This window comes from Dromaius novaehollandiae, chromosome 17 (genome assembly GCF_036370855.1).
Source record: "Dromaius novaehollandiae isolate bDroNov1 chromosome 17, bDroNov1.hap1, whole genome shotgun sequence".
In the NCBI taxonomy this organism is placed as follows: domain Eukaryota; kingdom Metazoa; phylum Chordata; class Aves; order Casuariiformes; family Dromaiidae; genus Dromaius; species Dromaius novaehollandiae.
Window position 1 is genome coordinate 10810961 of NC_088114.1, and position 17444 is coordinate 10828404.

At 46.7% G+C, this 17444-nt stretch overlaps 1 protein-coding gene across 3 annotated transcripts; it reads left to right on the top strand.

The window, feature by feature from the left end:
* Positions 1–217: 217 nt before the first annotated feature.
* YDJC (YdjC chitooligosaccharide deacetylase homolog) lies at positions 218–17185 on the top strand. Of its 3 annotated transcripts, none has more exons than XM_026104291.2 (6): positions 218–331; positions 1153–1325; positions 9050–9209; positions 9962–10061; positions 12488–12665; positions 14662–17185. In XM_026104291.2, exons 2-6 carry the CDS (start codon positions 1168–1170, stop codon positions 14990–14992), a joined length of 927 nt encoding a protein of 308 aa, XP_025960076.2. In that variant the 5' UTR covers positions 218–331; positions 1153–1167; the 3' UTR covers positions 14993–17185. The 3 variants fall into 3 exon arrangements, with proteins under 3 accessions (XP_025960076.2, XP_064378212.1, XP_025960077.2); XM_064522142.1 differs by lacking the exon at positions 218–331 and adding an exon at positions 710–944; XM_026104292.2 differs by lacking the exon at positions 218–331 and having other exon boundaries at positions 976–1325.
* The last annotated feature ends 259 nt before the right edge of the window (positions 17186–17444 follow it).

The following is a 17444-nucleotide window of genomic DNA, read 5'->3' on the forward strand; positions in this document are numbered from 1 at the left end:
TTTCTGAATTACCACTTACCCTCTCCCTGCCCCAGACATCAGTTTATTTCTCCTGCCGTAGTGCAGAGGTTGAATTTTTAGGGATAACATTACTGACCAAGATGGGATGTATTCTACTTTGATACTTCATTTTCTCCTTCCACAGCCAAAAATGCAGCCTGATGCCATCTCCCACTCAACTTTCCTGAGCTACTCGGTGCTTTCACTTTCGTTCTGGTAGATCAAGGATGGATTTTCCGCAGTAAAGGAAACCGGCAGTTCAGTGCCAGCACAGAAAGGATTTTACATGCAGTCTGACGGAGGACTGGCCTGCATCCAGCCCTGAACAACAGTACGTGTTACAAGCGGCCCTTCCCCAGAGCTGTCTTCTGTTGTCCCCTGTGCCCTTCCGCCACCCCGCTCCAGGAGCCATTAGGGACTTCCTGACCTGAGTTCAAACTGCAGCTTTAAACTCGCACTGAATTTACACTGCCAGCAAGCCAAGGCGGGTAAAAACAAGCAAGCAGGGCTCAGTGGGTGTATGGCGGTCACGGGCTGAGCGTTAGATATCCACGGCATTGGGGGGATGAGTAATTCTGCACTGAAGGAACCACGGCGCGTGAGGGCCTTGCTCCCCCCGTGCAGCTGCAGGCACAGGCGTCACCTCGAGAGCCTGAAACCGGACTCTCGCCCGGGGGTGGGAAGCGGAGGGGTCCGGCGCCCGCGGCCGCCGCGCGAGGGCAGAGCCGGGAGCGCCGGGGCCGGCGGCACTGCGAGCCGCTGCCGCCAGGGGCCGCCCGCGCCCGGCGCTCAGCGCTGCGGCGGCGGTGCCGGCTGCGCCGCGGCGGAGCTGCCCGGGGGGCCGCGCTGGCCGCCCCGAGGGCGGCGGGGGGGCGGGCGGAGCCGCCGCCGGGGCCGGGCCCCCCCTGCCGCGGGGCCCCCCGCCCGGGCCCGGCGGAGCGCAGGTGCGAGCGGCGGCAGGGCCGGGCCCCAGCCGCCCCGGGGGGCGCCGCCGGGCGGGTCCCCGCCGCCCCGTGCGAGCGGCGAGGCGGCGTTGGGCCGGGGTGGAGCGGGCGGCGTTGGGCCGGGGCTGAGTCACGGCCGGGCTCGGCCCCGGCTCTGCCGGTGATGCGTTGGTCGCGCTGATTTCCCCCTCCTTTGGTTTTCTGCCAGGGATGACCTCCGAGGATGCCCCAGGTGAAGCTGATCGTCACCGGGGATGACTTCGGCTATTGTCCTCGGAGGAACCAAGGCATCGTGGACTGTTTCCTGGCTGGAGCCGTGTCCAACGTGTCCCTCCTGGTCAATGGAAGCGCGGCAGCAGATGCAGCCCGGCTGGCGGGGAGGTAAGCTGCTTTCGTTTTTACAGCCCCGGTAGAAGCCTTGTGTCACAGCCCCGGCTGGTGGAGGAAAACTGAATCCCCAGCACCTTTGCTGAGACCCTTCAGATAGCACCACTGACCTGCAAATCATGCCCATGATGGTTCCTCCTCTAGCATTACCCATTTGCTGCACATTTTCTTTCTCAAGTTGATTGGTATGGTTTGGGTTTGTTGGTCTTTCTCTTGCCAGACTGCTGAAAGATGTACCATCAGAATGAAAGTCCACCTTATATGCCCTGACCCCGTAGAACTATTAGAGTATAGAAGCATTAGTTTTAAAATATGGTTCAGTTTGATGCATTTTAGCCAAGCTGAACACTGGGTCAGCCAGGTTCATTGTAGAAGCAGGAACAAATATAATTCTGCAAGTGCAAAACAAACCTGGACAGTGGAAAACCTGATTTTTCATCCCCAAAACCTAAAGAAAAAGCACCCCCACATTTCTATTAATTTTAGGCTTGATAAATCCATTTTTAAAAACCACATGCATAAAGAGCCTGACAGAGCCTTGTACCTGCCTTGTATCTTTGACCTTTACTGTCTCAGGGGTTTTTCAGAGGTTGCTGCCACAGTTGGCTCTGTAACAAATCAAATGGTACATGTGGTTCTTGTGGACTAGCACAGCAAATCCTTTAATAGGAAGCATTACTTGTACTTAGAAGGTAAAACCTAGCTAATGCTTCAGCTCAGTGTGGGCAGGCACTAGGAAGCAGAAGTATATGCTGAAAGAGAAAGCAGCAGGGCTGAGAAATAATTTAGGAAAAAAAAAGGAGGAGCAGAACTGGGACAAAAAGGCCTGAGACCTTCTGTCTCTAATCTAGCTGCTGCAAGGGACAGTTCTACAAGAGTCGTGCTGTCTTTGTTCCCCTTGTGCATCTCTCCCCATGCTGGTTGTGCTTGTAGGGGTACTTGTGGGTTGTTTGCTGTCTGTAGCTTTTCTGATGAGATTGATTGGCACTGGGTCGAGGAGAAAAGCCAGGGTGTGGTGTCTGGGGCAAGCTGGTCTTTTTTAAAAAAAGGTTAGAGATGATACACAAACACTAAGATGGGAACCACCTCTGGGCTGATAAGGGGAGAAGCAACAGGGCTAGGCATATCACTGCTGGGATGCCTAAAATCCTGTCAGTAAATGAAGTAAAATGTAAATCAGGGAGATAAAACCAGTACTTCTCTCAGATACAGCAGCACCATGAAACCCTTTAAGCCCTGAAGCTCTGGTAGTGTGTTTGCTATTCTGGCCTGGTCTTTAGCAGGCTTTTAAATATAGACTCCACCTGGCCTCATTTCTTTAGCCAGAAAGTAGGCTATGTAATCAGAGGTTTAAAAAGTGTCTTTGAATCAGAGTCACGACACTTGTCCCAGCATCTGATACGAGTGTGAAAAGCCAGGTTGGAGGACAGGTGACAGCAGAAGCTACGACCTGCTCTGCAATTTCAATCTTTTGGGGGTAGTTTTGGAATGGGTTTTTCGTTCCCGTGTGGGAATGAAATGGATTTAAATCCATTTTTGAAACTAAGCTGAGTGACTTTGGGAACATCCGTTAGCACTGAAGATCAACAGGCCAGGTTCTGCAATCATTCATTTGTGCAAATAACTCTCTGCAGCTATATTCGCTCCTGCCCATGCAGGGGGGAAGCATTTTCAGATCTGGGGCATTGTCCAATGCAAGCCCTGAATCAGATGCTGCTGGAACATATGCACTAAACTAGCATCTGACTATGTAAACAAACTTGTCTCGCCCCTGAAATGTTTGTTCCTCCATTGCAAAGGTTCAGACAAACTTTTTGTAGACACACACATCTAGTGGGTCAGACTTAGTAAAAGCCTTATTGAATTCTCCACTAAAACAACCTCATCTTGCTGGGCTACGATGCAAGAAAGACAGAAGTGGGATAGTATCACTGCTTTGTCACTGCTGGTGTTGTCTCCTGTCCCCCTGTGAATATTAAAGCTTTGCAACATTTTGATTTTTGTGGGGATGAAGGTCTGCCCTGTTTCCGCCTGCCCTTCCTCCACAGTTACTCATCTAAGCAAGTACCAAATATATATGCTGCCACGCATACGCATTCCACGGTGAAGCTTTCAGCCTGCGACCAGACAGTGGTGTAATCTAGGAGCCTGGCTCTATCATGAGTTGAGAGAAAAGGTTTGGAGTAAGTGGCTCGTTCTTTCCTGTGGCACATTCTAGTGTTGTGGGTCTTTTGTACGCGTGGTGTGAGGATTTGGTCAGTGTTTGAGTGTTTCTGTGGCTTGTGGAGGTTATCCGAGTCCTTAATTAACTGGCTATAACATGGTTGCCTGCTATTGCAGGTCTTGAGCTCTCTCTCCCCTCACTTGATCTTCAGTTAATTGCATGTAGGCAAAGCTAATTAGTAAGGAGAGAGCTTTTCTTGCAGGATGGTCCGTCTTAAGCTCATGCTGCCCTGAAATATTAGGACTCAGCATCCTTCAGAAAGAAGCACAGTTCCCCTGGAATTTCATTCTTCTTAGTTTTCACAGTAATTTTGTAGGCCTCTGGGTGTACCATCTGTTGCCTTGTGTTTTGGTTGGAAGACTTGGCAGAAATGTGATGGTAGTCAGCAGACCTTTGTACCAGCTGAATCACAAACTAATTGCAATAGAGCAGAATCAAGTGGTAAATAACACACCTTCCCTAACATCCAGGCTCTGAATGTTGGGCTTTTCTCATTTGCTGTCAGAACTGAGCTAAAGGAAGGGTTCCACTCCCTGCAGGCAAAAAAAACCCTTAGTTTCAGTAGAGGCCTGGTTCATCACCACACTACAAACATACTAATAGCAACTGCTAGATCACTGCACAACCGGAGCAGCAGAAGGGAGAGCACACTCCCATTGTTTTTTTCAGTAACTCAAAACTTTCCTCTTTTAAGGGTCATAGACTGAATGTGACTTCCTGGTTATCCAGGCAATGTAATCTTGGCTGCATATTTATCAGCCACCACCTTGGAGTCAGCCAGTCTCTTCCTAGTTCCTCTTTCAGGGCCTTTCCCGAATATCAGAAGGATTGTTTGTTACCTGGAGTGGGTCCCTTCATTTTTCCTTAGAAATTGAAATATGGAGATAGCAGGAATATAGCAGCCGATGACTGATTACCACCATATTTTCTTCCCTGCCTTATCAGCCAGCTCAGTTGTGACTGAGTACTGGGACCCTTCCAGATGCTTACATCCAAATACTTGGTGAAGAGCGACATATTTTAGAACAAAGCCTCAGTCTTCCTGGGGTTTTTGCAGCTCAAATGCTGAACATCAGCTACACAAAAGCTGAAGCCCCTGCAACATCTGGGTACATTTAGAGGAAGAATCTAACAAAACCACATTTAATTGCTGTCTATGTTTTCACTTCCTTTCCCATCAACACTAATTGCAAAATGTGTGTGTAAATTGCGACTTAATTCTGACCCTCCCGGTCGACATCTGACTAATCTAGAAGTCTCTCATGCTTTCTCATCACCCTTTTAGCTAGCTGTTTATCACATGGCAGACAGTTACACTGCTGAACTGTTTGGATTGGAGGTGGGGGGTTTCATGCTCTGAGGCCTTACACGAGAATCACGGATCAAGTTAACTTTACTGGCAACAGCACTTCTTGCTGATGCAAGTTCATGGACACAAGAGTTTCAGCTGATACAAAGATGTAATTAAAAAGAAAGCCACAGCCCTAAGCAATGTTATGGTACCAGTTCCTAACAGTGCAGAGGCTTCTGAGTGTTTCTCCCAGCAGGAATAAGTCCTTAGCACTAATGGAGCAAGACAAGATGCTATCTGATGAAAGACAGTTAGATGTTATGTTACAGTTTGCTAGAGGGTGAAAGTGGGGGGAAAAAAATGTATGCAAATGCCCACACAGAGAAGCTAAGAGGTGCTCTTCTTCCCACAGAGCACAGCCTTGCTTTGTCTGTTTGCAGACATTTGGATGTTTACTGGAGCAAGATGTCTGGATACAGATGGTTTCATATGGCTCTTAATTGCGTCAAACTTGTGCTGAAAGCTGACAAGCCAGTAATTTCCCTGATAGGATACAAACAGGATGTTGAAGGTGAGATCTGTTTGCTTACCAAGGAAAAGGATAGGTGCCATGCTTATCCCATGGACCAAGACCATCAAATCTGGACTCAGGGAATCGCGAAACACCATCAGCCACCACAGCTGCTCCCAGGAACACAGGGACTGCAGGGTCCCTGCTGTGGCCAGGCAGGAACCAGGGCACTAAGTCATCCACCAAGCACAGAGATGTGCAGCAAAGCTGGCAGGCATTTTAAAAGAGTGACTCAGTGCAGTGACATATCGTTTCCAGGGACCCTGTGCTGCTGAGGATATGAACAAGCAGGAATTGCAGCTGCACAGAAGCCTGTTGCCTCAGCAGGGACTTTTGTTCAAATACGTGGCAAAACAAGCAACTACTTGAAAAGGAAGCAGTTTAGCTAATTGTATTCCCTCTCCCTGTTTGATAGCTGGGCTGGGCTTGTTGACCAGGAAATCTTTCAGACTCAATTCCTTATTGCCCCTCCCTTGCTAGCATTTGTCATAAAGATATCTCCTTCCCCGCCACCACTAAGGGGATGCTGAGCAGAGAACCACAGAGCCAAGCTGGCTTCAACAGCCACCTTTCTCTCAGTGTAAATAGCTCACAAATGCACTAGCTTTAGTGGCTGCAGAGCCTGTTTGCCTGAACCTCATCTCAGCAAGCTAACAGACAGCCCAATCTAATGCCCCTTGTGCTGTTGGAGCATGCACTTGCGTTCCTAGATGCAATCCTTCAGCTTTTTCAAGAGTGAACTGGACCCATGTGCTAAGTCCCCTTCACCTCTGTGCGTTCTCCAGGGCAGTGAGACAAGATTGCAAACATCTAGACGTGGATCTCTGAGCGAATCATGGGAGGGTGGTTGGCACTTAGAACAGAGAGCAAGGAGATCGATCAGCTTGCTGTGGGGACAGCGTCTGTTACAACCATCACTTTGTGCTGGCAGTATAGCTGTTGCTGTAAGGCTTTTATTGAAGAAGCTGTTGCTTGAAGTTCAGCGCCGATTCCTTTGCTTTGGATCCTGGGTGGATCAATTAGCAATTACAATTGACTGGCACAGACCAGCAGTGCTTATCCTGTCCCTTCCATAAAGGAGGGCTTGGGTATGAGGCTGACCCCAAGACAGCTGAGCTCTGCTCCCAATGTGGCATCATATGCTATAGAAGCTGTTTGAACTGCTGGTCTCTTCTGCAATTTTTCAAGTAATAAAACACCAGATACTTTACTGTTTTAGAAGGAGCCGGGCAACTGTAAAATATGTGCATGTAGAGGAAATGGTTTCTGTGCCCTGCTGAAAATGGGGTCCTTCCAGGATGTTCTCATAACCTGACTTTTCTCCCTGCCTTTCTGCTGTACAGTGTACCTTGGCATTGTTCTTTGGTTGCAGAAGCTATATTTCAGTGGTGAGGGGCACTTGAGGGGAACAGTTTGGTCCAATGCCTATCATACTAAGTGGAAAAAAGTCTGTTGGTTCAGCTCTGAAGGGCTCTTTCCAAGCCTCTGGCCAGGATAGAGCATGCCTGAAGCCCTGTCTCCAGGCACAGCCCAGATAATGCCATAATGCTTGACGTTTTGCTCATGTTTTCATCCCATTGTACTTGGGATCTGAAAATACTTGTGCAGTGTCGAGACTGTTAGGAATGAACACAGAGCAGCAGGGCGTTTGGTGCTGATTAGGGGGACAAGTGGCTCATTGCATCCAGAGGGAATACAAAAACGTGATACAAGAAAATGCTAGCTAGCTGCAGAACCCTCCTGCGCCAGCCACGTGGCCTGCCTTCCCACATCCTCACAGCTTTCCCTGCATGCCTGCTCCTCTGCGTCTCCCACAGATGAATTCCTCTGAACAACTTTCTCATGTGCTGTTTTGTATTTCGGTTTCAGTGCCCATATCCCAGAGCTGTTAAACTTTAGCAGTTCCACTTTAGATGCGTGGAAAGTCTATCAAACAGCCAGGACTGACCAACTCCAAGAGAAAACTATTAAGATATTCAGCTGGTGTTAGCCAAAGCTCTGAAACATGCTCTACTGTTACAGTCAGCCTCTCCCCTTACAGTGAGAACAAGGGCAGCTCTCTCTGCACTTCCACATTCTGCACATTCCCCAGCTCTGGGCTGGTTTCGGAGCCGTCCCTCCGCCTGAGCTAAGGTTACACGGCGCGGTGCTTGGCTCCCTGGCGCCCCACACCTGTCGGAGGGGCTTGCCTTTTCCTGGAAATAGCTCCCCGCACAGCATTTGAGGCGCTGCACAATTGGAGGGGCGTTCATTCGATGCCCTGGGAGACAACTCTGAGGGGCTCAGCTGTTCGTTTTTTTGCCCTCCCACAACATTCAAGGAGAGTGTTCAACAAAATATCTCCCATCTGCTGATTCATGGTGACACATGAATCTTTTCCTTGCAGACAACAGTGACTGTGGTACAAACAGAGCTATCAGCTGATGCAGTCAGAGCTTCCCAGAGACATGATAAAGAATTTGGGGCAGATTTCTAAAAAGCCAAGCTGCCCCTTGCCTTTGGGCTCGGGCAGGGAACACAGCAGGCCACAGGATGGAAGGGAAGTCCTCCTGCCACAGCACCCTTAGGCACTGCAGATGCCTCCTGCCCTGTCATCAGCCCCCTGTGAGCTTCTCAGTATAGCGCTAAAGGGCTTCCACTCCCAGTGACAGCATCTTCCCGTTCCTGTATTTCAAAGCAGCACTTTGGCCACCCCAGGAGGGTTTCCAGAAGTGGTGGTGAAACTCTGCACAGAGCTGAGCACTCAGTTCCTGTCTCTGTTGTAGGGGAAGCCACAGCACACGCTGAAGGAGGAGACGGCAGCACTCTGCAAAGCCCTGTGGCAGACAAGAGCTCTGCAGATGCAATAGCTCTTGATAATTCGTTCTTTATGTTGCAGTCACTAGCAAGTTGGACTCTTGTGATTCCTTAGCAAGGCTCTGCAGTTACGCTGTCAGCCTCCTGCTGTAGTCTTACCTCCATGCTGGGAAGATGCTGCTTTGTACAGCTTAGCCTTGTCACTCAGTCAGCAATCATCTGCACGGGCAGACAGAGACTTGGGCACTGTGGGCAGTTTCAGCCACAGCCTTTGGGTCAGGTTATCCTTAAACTCAGCCAGCTTTTACACTTGGAGCATGTGCTGTTACTGTAACAGCTGCCTGCTACAGGCACTGTCTATAACCAAATTCTGCTTAAGGGCAGTTTTAAAAGAAGTTCTCCAGAAATGTCTCCTAAGTGTCACATCTTTAATATAGTAAACAACTTAAGGGAATTTTTAGCAAGAGCTAATGAAGTGCTTTAGAAAAGGGGTTGCAAGGTGCAGATTCCCTCCCATAGCAACTGCAGGGGAGTTTCTCAGTCTGAGATATCTCATAGCTGCTCCCTCCACATGACTCTTAGCATGAGAACAGAAGCAGGGGGTGTCTCACAGGCTGGCCCTTGGCAGAAAGCACAGGATTGTTACCTGGAGATACTCTGCTCTGAATTAGTCTTGTCCTACTCTCCTTTCTAGAAGAGCAGCAAAAAAAGGTACTTCAGTGTGTAGAGCAACAAAACTTTTTAGCTCAATCTAGCTCTTTCACTGAAAGCTCACCCTTTGGCCACAGTGAGGGAGGTGGAGGTGCAAAACTTAAGATATTTCATTCCTGCTACAGATACAACATCCCAATAGGCCTGCACGCCAACCTCTCTGAGGGCTCTCCTGTCTGTGAAGTGCTCAAGACAAACTCTTCTCTGCTTAACCAAGATGGATTCTTCCATGGGAAAATGGGATTCAGAACAGCTTTATCAAAAGGTCTCCTGAAAATGTCAGAGGTAGGAGAAAAAGCCATGTACAACTTGCTTTCCTGATGTAACTCACCCTGTGCTGATCCCAGCACATAACAGTTGAGGATCTTTCCCAGGAGTAAGCTTAGAGATGAATCTATAGACTGTACTGTCTGGGCAGCAGGAGCTGCCTAATTCTGCAACTAAGCTGCTCTGCAGCAGTGAACAACTCATTCCTCCCTGTTATGCTTCAGTGACCATATACATTGATGTGCTGTAAGTACTTATCTGGTGGGGTGGGCGGAGAGGCATGGGAACAGATACTCACAAAGAACTTGGAGATCAGTAAAAGGAAAATGCAACAAAAGTGCTAAGTAGGGGCTAAGTAGGCTGTGCATCACCTTGTGAGATGCCTCTGTTCCCTGGGGAAACAGCCAACTTCTCACCTCATAGTCTACCAGGATGATGGAGTTCAGGTGACCAAACTGCTTGCAGGTTTGGGCACCCATTTCCCCATTCATTTTATAGGAAAATAGGTATCCAAATACCATAGATATTTTTGAAAATCCCAGCCTCTGTGCCATCTATGTAGCTAGTGCTATAAGGAGACCTGTACCTAGGAGAGGCCCTGGGGGACCCAATAGCATCGCATGTCCATTTATACACCACAGCACTTTGTGCCTCCCAGGGCCAGGTCCCAGATGTTCACAGTGGCCAGTGAGGTCTCCAGCAACTCCCTCACGCTCTTCTGACCTCTGCACTGCTGACAGGTCTTTTTTTACCCTTTCTCTGCTGCATAGGTGAAGCAGGAGCTAAGGGCACAGGTAGAGCTGTTCCGTGAGCTGACGGGCCACCTACCTCCTCACATGGATGGGCACCAACATGTTCATGTCCTACCAGGTAAGGGTGGATTTCTCCTCTTCCCAGCTCTGAAGGATGAGAGATAGTTGGCTCAGAGGGAACTCCTGTCACCATGGCTCAATTTGGGCAGTAAACCCCACCATAGGATGCTTGCTCTGTAATTCCAATTTAAAACCTGGATCCTGAGGAGATGGTCTTGCCTGGGCCCAAATTGTCTGCTGGGTCACCTGGGTCTTCCTGTAGCAGTTGCAAGGGCATTAACAGCACAGATTGCCCAGCTTGCACCTACTCCTCCAAGAACTGATAATTTGTTTCAGCTTCTTCCTCTTAATTCCATGCTGCTGCCACCATGGAAGGAGGCAGAGCAAGGCCCTTGGCAGCCTGGCAGGAATGCTTAACTTTGGGATTTTACTGTTCATTAGCTTTCTGTAATAGTGCTAAAAAGCTGTAGGCTTCTTTTAGCCTCATTTCATCAGCATCAGCTATGAAACACTTGTCCTTGAAGGCATCAAGCCAGGAGAAAGGAAAATCCTATCATCTTTTCATCAGGGATGAGAGCTCAGAGTGTGGGGCAGATGTGCCACTAATTATGCATTTAGAAACCCTTCCGTGTCCTGTCTGGTTCTGGGGCCTTCCTCTGCCAGCAGCTGTGGCTTGGATGGTTGTGCAGAAGTCAGATCAGGGCATCATTTTGCCTCTTTCAGTCAATTAGTTTGATCCCCCACATGCATTCAGGGCTTGTTTCTGGCACTTCCCCTATCTCAGTGGCTTTGCTAAGCTACAGGAATTATACACTGCACATGATAGCTGAGTTCCTGCTCCCTCTCGTCCTGGCATGGAGGAGAGTGTGTGGTTGGGAAGGGAACAAGAGAGCTTGTACCCAGGTAGGGCAGCGAGGTCATCTCATCCCCTACCCTCCTACCATCAAACACAGCCCATGCTGTGGCCTGTGCTCAGAAGTGTATGTGGAGCATCTCTGGTAGGGGAGGAGCTGGGGAGACATTTTACACTGTGTTTTACAGACATGTCAGCATTAATGGAGGCCGAGAAGAGTCAGGGAATACAATGATGTTCAGAGCTGGGGGAAGAAGGGACCCATCCTACAAATCTACCTCTAGTGTTGTCTGCTAATGCTTTCTTAAAGGTTATTAATTTTGGAGGTCACTTCAACAAGAGGAAGCAATCAGGTTGCACTTAGAAGAAAGAATGCTTTTCTGGCTCTCCAAGATGATTAATCCTGGAGAGAAAGATTGTAGTACTGACCATGCAAGCAGAGGAGGGAATTACATGGGGCCTTCTGAGGCAGTGACAGCAGCGCTCAGCATTGCAAATGCTCCGATGTGCCTGCATGCGCTTTGGAGGACATGGTTCGATTAGTTCCTTTGCCAGAGCTCTGGTGCTGGCATTGCCGGGGGGGCTGTAAATGGAGTACGGCTGCTGAGAGGGCTGGAGAGCTTTTCATTTCTGTTAGTCACTCCTGGTAACCATAATTAGTTGAGTGTGCCGCACTCAAATGTAAGTCAGCAGGCCACAGGACTATTCCTAGGGTTTAGAATTTGGTCTCTGGCTTCTGAGTCCAAATTCAGTCCCATCTCCCAGCAGGCCAGGGGGAGCACGAGTCCGGCCAGCAGAGGCCGAGCGCTGGAACACAAGCCTCCTTTTAGGCAGATTGACTCATCCAGCAGCAAGGGAAGCCTTTCTGCAGACGGAACTGATGCAAAGGCACCTCTGAGTAAACTTGTGGCCTTGAGAACAAGTTGTATCAGGACAGCCTGGGCTGTGTCTGACCTGTAGGGCTGGTGCTCTACACTGGCAAATTAACCACTGAGATTAAAGCTGGTAGCTCTTCCAAGAACTGTATCCTATCAGCTGCGTTTCCTGACCAGCCTCTGTCTGCAGGCCTTAGTTTGCGTTCCACAGTTGGCAATATCTTTGCCCCCATTTTCTGAGTGAGGTCATTGTGGTACGGAGATGGAAAACTTGGTGAGCAAAAAACAAGATCTCCCCACTCCAGCACTCAGCTCCCTCTGGATGAAATTGCTTTTGTTAATTTTCCCTCATAACAAATCTGACTGCCTGGTGACCTGATGAAGAATTCATTCCTGCTAGTGCAAAGTCACCTAAGCTGCACTCTAGGACCAGAGTCACCAACTTAGAAGGCGTTGCTGGATCAGATGCTCAGCCCTGAGGGGGAAGCTAAGGCAGCTTGTTGAGAAGCTTAGCAGATGTTGGAGGAGTAATGTTACTCCTTCTACTAGAAGTCCCTCCCTGTAACACTGTGCTTTAGGTGTGGGAAGTGTTCTAGGGACTCCTATCCTAGGAAACCATTTCAGCAGAAGGAAAAGCTAAACAGGTTTTTTTTTTAAAAAACATGGAAGGGAAAGACATCTTTGTGCTAACAGCTTGCTGGGGAGATGACGAGTTTGTTATCTGATTTGACTAAATTGTCTGTTTTTTACTTATAGAGGTCAGGCATGTATTTGCACAGGTGTTAGAAGAGTATGGGATTGAGTACACACGTATCCCAATAGAACCAGGCCTTCATAAGTGTGACTGGATTGCACCATCTCTGATGGACTTCTATCGGGGAGTAGAAGACGACTCTCTTAACACAGTGGATGTGTTTACAAGGCACGGAATAAGGTGAGACAGGCATTATTCATCCTTGTTTGCTAAAATCTTAACAGCTCTCGATAACATCTTTCCAGGATGCAAGAGCGTTTCTCTCTCCACTTTGGGGCTGATAATGAGATTCAGGATGAGTACAAATCTGCAGGGAGGCACTAGGGCTTAGTATGTAGTTTTGTTTGAACAGAGATGACTCACTTCTCACCTGAAAGAGATTGTTACTTCCAGGGTATGTTTCTCAGCCTTTCTAATTAAGTAGCATTAGGCTGGCACCTGGGACAGTAGGAGACTAAAATTCTGTATCAACATTGGAATTTTAAAAGATTTAAGGAAAGTTTTCCAAAAAATAACTCTTAACATCCCTGCAATAGCAGAGAAAGTGTTTTAAGTAGCAAGAAAGAGGCTCATTGGAAACAAATGCTTAGTATTAACAGCAGGCAAGAAGATGAGAGAGCTTGCAGTATAACAGCAGGTGATTGCTGGCCTAAGCAAATAGTCTTGCCAATATCCTGGACCTTACTGGGGTCAGTACCAAAAAAGCTCAGCCTTTCTCCCACTATCATACTTCCTTTAAAAGCTTAAAAGATGTTTCAGTTGAGACTCCTGCAGTCACATATCCTATCCTTTATAGCAGATTTTTTTCTCAGTCCACTGTATTCTCTTGGACCTCAATAAATTTGATCAGGGTATCAGTTGTTCTCAAGTACTGCTCCCTTCTAAACACACTAGTAAGAGTCTAGTATTTCACCATTGCTGTGTCAGGCAGAACATATGTATCAAACCCTTTTCTGAGCAAGAGAAAGGCATGGCAATTCATAGAGCAGTTAAGCAAGAAAAAGATTGCAAACCTACCTTTTTGAGCAGTTTCATTACAGTGACAGTGCTGAGGACTCACACACTCCAGGGCTCCTGAGGCCCTCTCCCCCACCCTGCACTTCACCAAAATAGCAGAGCCAGCATGCCTCACAGAAGATCCTCCAGAGAGCCTCCTTTCCCAGCACTGGGCTGCTTGCTGCTTTATAACTTCCTGCAGCATCACCCCTCTTGCATGGCCTTGATGCTCTGCACCTGCCTCCTGCATGGAAAAGCTGCAGTTGGCCAGCGAATGCTTAACTGATTCCACTTCTCCTGGTGGGGAAGGCTAAATGGGACAAATTGTATCGTATCTCTAAGACTTCTAAGAGAATGGAAAGAGCTGAAGTCAGTCAGTCGAAGTCAAAGGGAACCCAACTCCTGCAACTCAGCTTCTGCAGCTGTGCACAGAGGTTCCACACACAGCCCCTGTAGTTCAGCTTACGTGACACTGTAGAGGGCAAGACTCTGCATAACAATGATGCTTTAGCGAGTTTAATCACAGCCTCTAACTTGCTTCCTCTCTAGCTGTGTAGAGTCTTCAGTAATAATAATGTTCTGCCCAGTGTTTTGTCTTTTAAGTAGTTTTGACTCTGATACACGCTTGGAGAGTGATTTGTTAGCTGAGTGGTTTCCACTTTATTTCAGTCATTTCTTTTGTTTTCAGTTAGTCAAGGGTTATTATTTGGAGCTGGTTATTTTTCAAGTTTTAATTGGCCTATCAATAGTAAATTATTCTGATAGGGTATAATTTCTCAGTTGAGTAATAGCCTTCCCTTCTGTGCCAATAAAGCGCTCCTGTAAGTTCACAGATGCCAAACAACCCCTGTTCTGTGACAAAGTGTCACACATAACTAGAGTAATAACAGAAATGTTTTGGGGCTTTGCTGGGACTGTCTGCCAGCCTGCAGATTTACAGCTTTAAATAGTATCATAGGCTTGGTAATAAGGAAAGAAAAAGCAGTTACTTGTAGTTATGGTTTTCCTTTTGTTTATAGTTAAAGCTTATAACAACTTGATAATGTGAAGATTTTTTTTCTCTGTTATCTTAGCATTAAGTTTTAGGTTAACTTTAATTCCTAATCCAATAAACATGGCACACCCTTATCTAGCTACCTATCGTTAATACTAATTTCCATGTTCCCTCCTCTGCCTACAGGTGGCCTAACATTTACATAGGGTTGAGTACCATGGGTAAGAACATGTCTGTGAGTAATATCTGGAGTGCCATTGACACGGCCATTGGGGATTTCACTTCCAAGGTGCCCTCACCCGCACACCCAGATCCACAGAGCAAGACAGTAACAATTGAACTGATGGTGCATCCAGGGTACCCGAGCGTCCCACCCATCGGCGGCTGTGGGGAAGGACCAGACGATTTCTCTCAGTCCTGGGAACGCCTGCACGAACTCCAGACTTTAATCAAGCCAGAGCTGCAGAGCCACTACAAAACCAGGAACATTCAGCTCTGCTCATTTAAAGATATTTAAATGAACAAGCATACATACATACGTACGTTTGTACGCTGAAGATATGCCGTTGGTAATATCCCAGGAACCTAAACCGTTGTTACCACTGTTAGTAATACTTCCTGATACAGTTGATGGGAGCTGTGAATGGCTGGGAACAGCATAAGGACTTTCAGGGAAGGAGAGCCACCTGGACCCTGTAAGCATCTGTGGGCAGTATCACAGAACAGCTAGTCCTAACTGGCATTTTTTTAAGCCACGACAGCTGCTTTGAATGTGACAAATCTCTTCTGCATCACCCCCTCACACACCATTCCAGTGCAGCGGAGCAGCCAAGGCCTAACCATCCTACCGGATTTCAATTCCGGCCAGCACAGTGGCAAGCAGCACGAACACACACTGACGTTAGACCAAGGAGCGCTTACAGCAGTTTGTGATCTTTTCTTTGTGAGAAAACTACTCCCCTTAACTGCAAAAAGACGGGGTAAGGAGCAAAGGCCGCTCGCTCCCTGTAGAGTGCCCAGGGGAGGCCTGGCGACCTCCACTGTTAGTTTTTTTTTCTAAAGTACTTGGATAGACAGTCCTGATTTGGTGCTTGGTTACTCTCATGTGCACACTTGCGCCTGCACAGTTATGGCAAGGGGTGTGTTATTTCAGACCATTTCTCCGGTCAGAACAGTCAGAGCTGTTTTAGCCCGGTCTGCAGTCATATTCCATGCAAGTCCTCAGCCAGAGGTTGGTAGTTCTATTTACGTTGCCTCTTGGCATTCAGCCATCACAGGAAAGTAGCATCAATGACGGCCTTTTCAGAGAGGCTTTTTCTCTCTTTTTTTTTTTTTTTGGATGACTTTGCAAGAACAGCAACTGTTGACCCATCTGCTATTTCAGTCACTGCTGCATATAACAGCTCACCAGCAACTGTTAATGCACTGCCCACTGCCTTTCATGACAAATGCATGGGATGGCCATGTACCTACCATGAGTAAATTTTCAAGCATGGAGAAGGCCATTTCCATTTTTATTCCCTGCATGAAAGCATTCAAAATTCAACAAACCCTGGTAATTTGCTGTATTAAGGTTACATTGCAGTTTCATCCGTAGTCCTGTTTCATTCACCTATAACTTCCTCAGAGAAAAAAAATCTTCCTTTAGATTATTCATACTCACTGTCCTCTCAAAAGGGATCTATTTAATGTCATATTTTTTAATGTTAAAACTTCAATATGTCCATCATTCTTTTAAGTGAAGAATAAACTCAGGCCTTTTTTTATTGAAATGCTTTAGGAGGCTCTTTGGCTTTTAAGTTTTAACTGCTAGGAGAACAAACTAAAGAACACGTATGAGTATCTGCTTCTACTGTGCAGCCTACAGAGTGCCGAAAGGACAGATTTCTCCATCGTTATTGGGAGCCATTCGACGTTTTCTCTAAAGCAATTGAGGAACTTTTTGTTCTGTACATACATGAAAAACATAACATCGAGGTTGCTTTATATGGTATTTTTTCATGTTCTTCCCTAAATTATTGTCACAAAATTAATTCAACATAGGAGAGATATATATATTATTTTAAACAATGTCTCTATCTACCATGCTGTATAGATGAAACACAGAGCAGTTGAGTCATATTAAAATCGTAGTTACCGTTTGGAAAGATGCTTTCTGAAGCTTGTCTCATCAGCGTTTCATGGTAAAGGTTTCTGCCATGTCATAAACGAGAATAAAAAACCCCCAAGAGATTTTAGAACTGCAGCTGATTAACAGACAAAGTGACCAAAGTTGCAGAGATCAGTTAGACGTGTGAGTGCCATCTAGTGACTGATATTTATTCATGTCCAGTAACATGCCTGGCAGCAACGTGAATTTCTAATGCTAGAGCTCAGGTTTTTACATTATGTTACCACGTTTTGTTGGATAATTTTTAACCATCTCTAACTCTTTTAAATTACTCCATGTTTAACTCATGAATTTGCTTTGCTCGCAATCATCAGGACGTTATATACCTGTTCCCTTCTATTTGTATGCAGTTTTACTTCATTCACACTAACTAAACACTGAAATCAACATGATGGCAGTCTTACCTGAGTTGGTTTTGTATTGCAAACAGAAATAAATATTTTGTAAATTCTGTATTTTTAATGAAAAGCATTAAAAAAATTTTAATTTCAAAAAAATTAAATGGGGAAATGAATAAAAAACTACTGAAAGACTTCTAAATACGGACCCTTTAAACTGCGTATAATGTACACAGATAAGGAAGTAAATTCTCAGTGGTTCTATGAAAGCTTTAAAGGAGACACTGAGTTCAAACTAAAAACACATTCAAGACTACCTAAAAATCTCATTACATCAAGATACTTAAAAGCAAATAAATAAATGAAAACCCAGTCTCTCTGAAAATAAAACCATGCCACAAAGCCTTTGAGAGCATCTTTATTAGGGTAGCAGAATGGAATTGCAGAAAGCCTGTACCAGT

Coding starts and splice junctions, on each gene's coding strand:
- YDJC (XM_026104291.2), top strand. CDS start 1,168: ATGCCCCAGGTGAAGCTGATCGTCACCGGGGATGACTTCGGCTATTGT. Junction 10,062..12,487: donor ACATGTTCATGTCCTACCAG/GTAAGGGTGGAT, acceptor TTTTACTTATAG/AGGTCAGGCATGTATTTGCA. Junction 12,666..14,661: donor TTTACAAGGCACGGAATAAG/GTGAGACAGGCA, acceptor CTCTGCCTACAG/GTGGCCTAACATTTACATAG.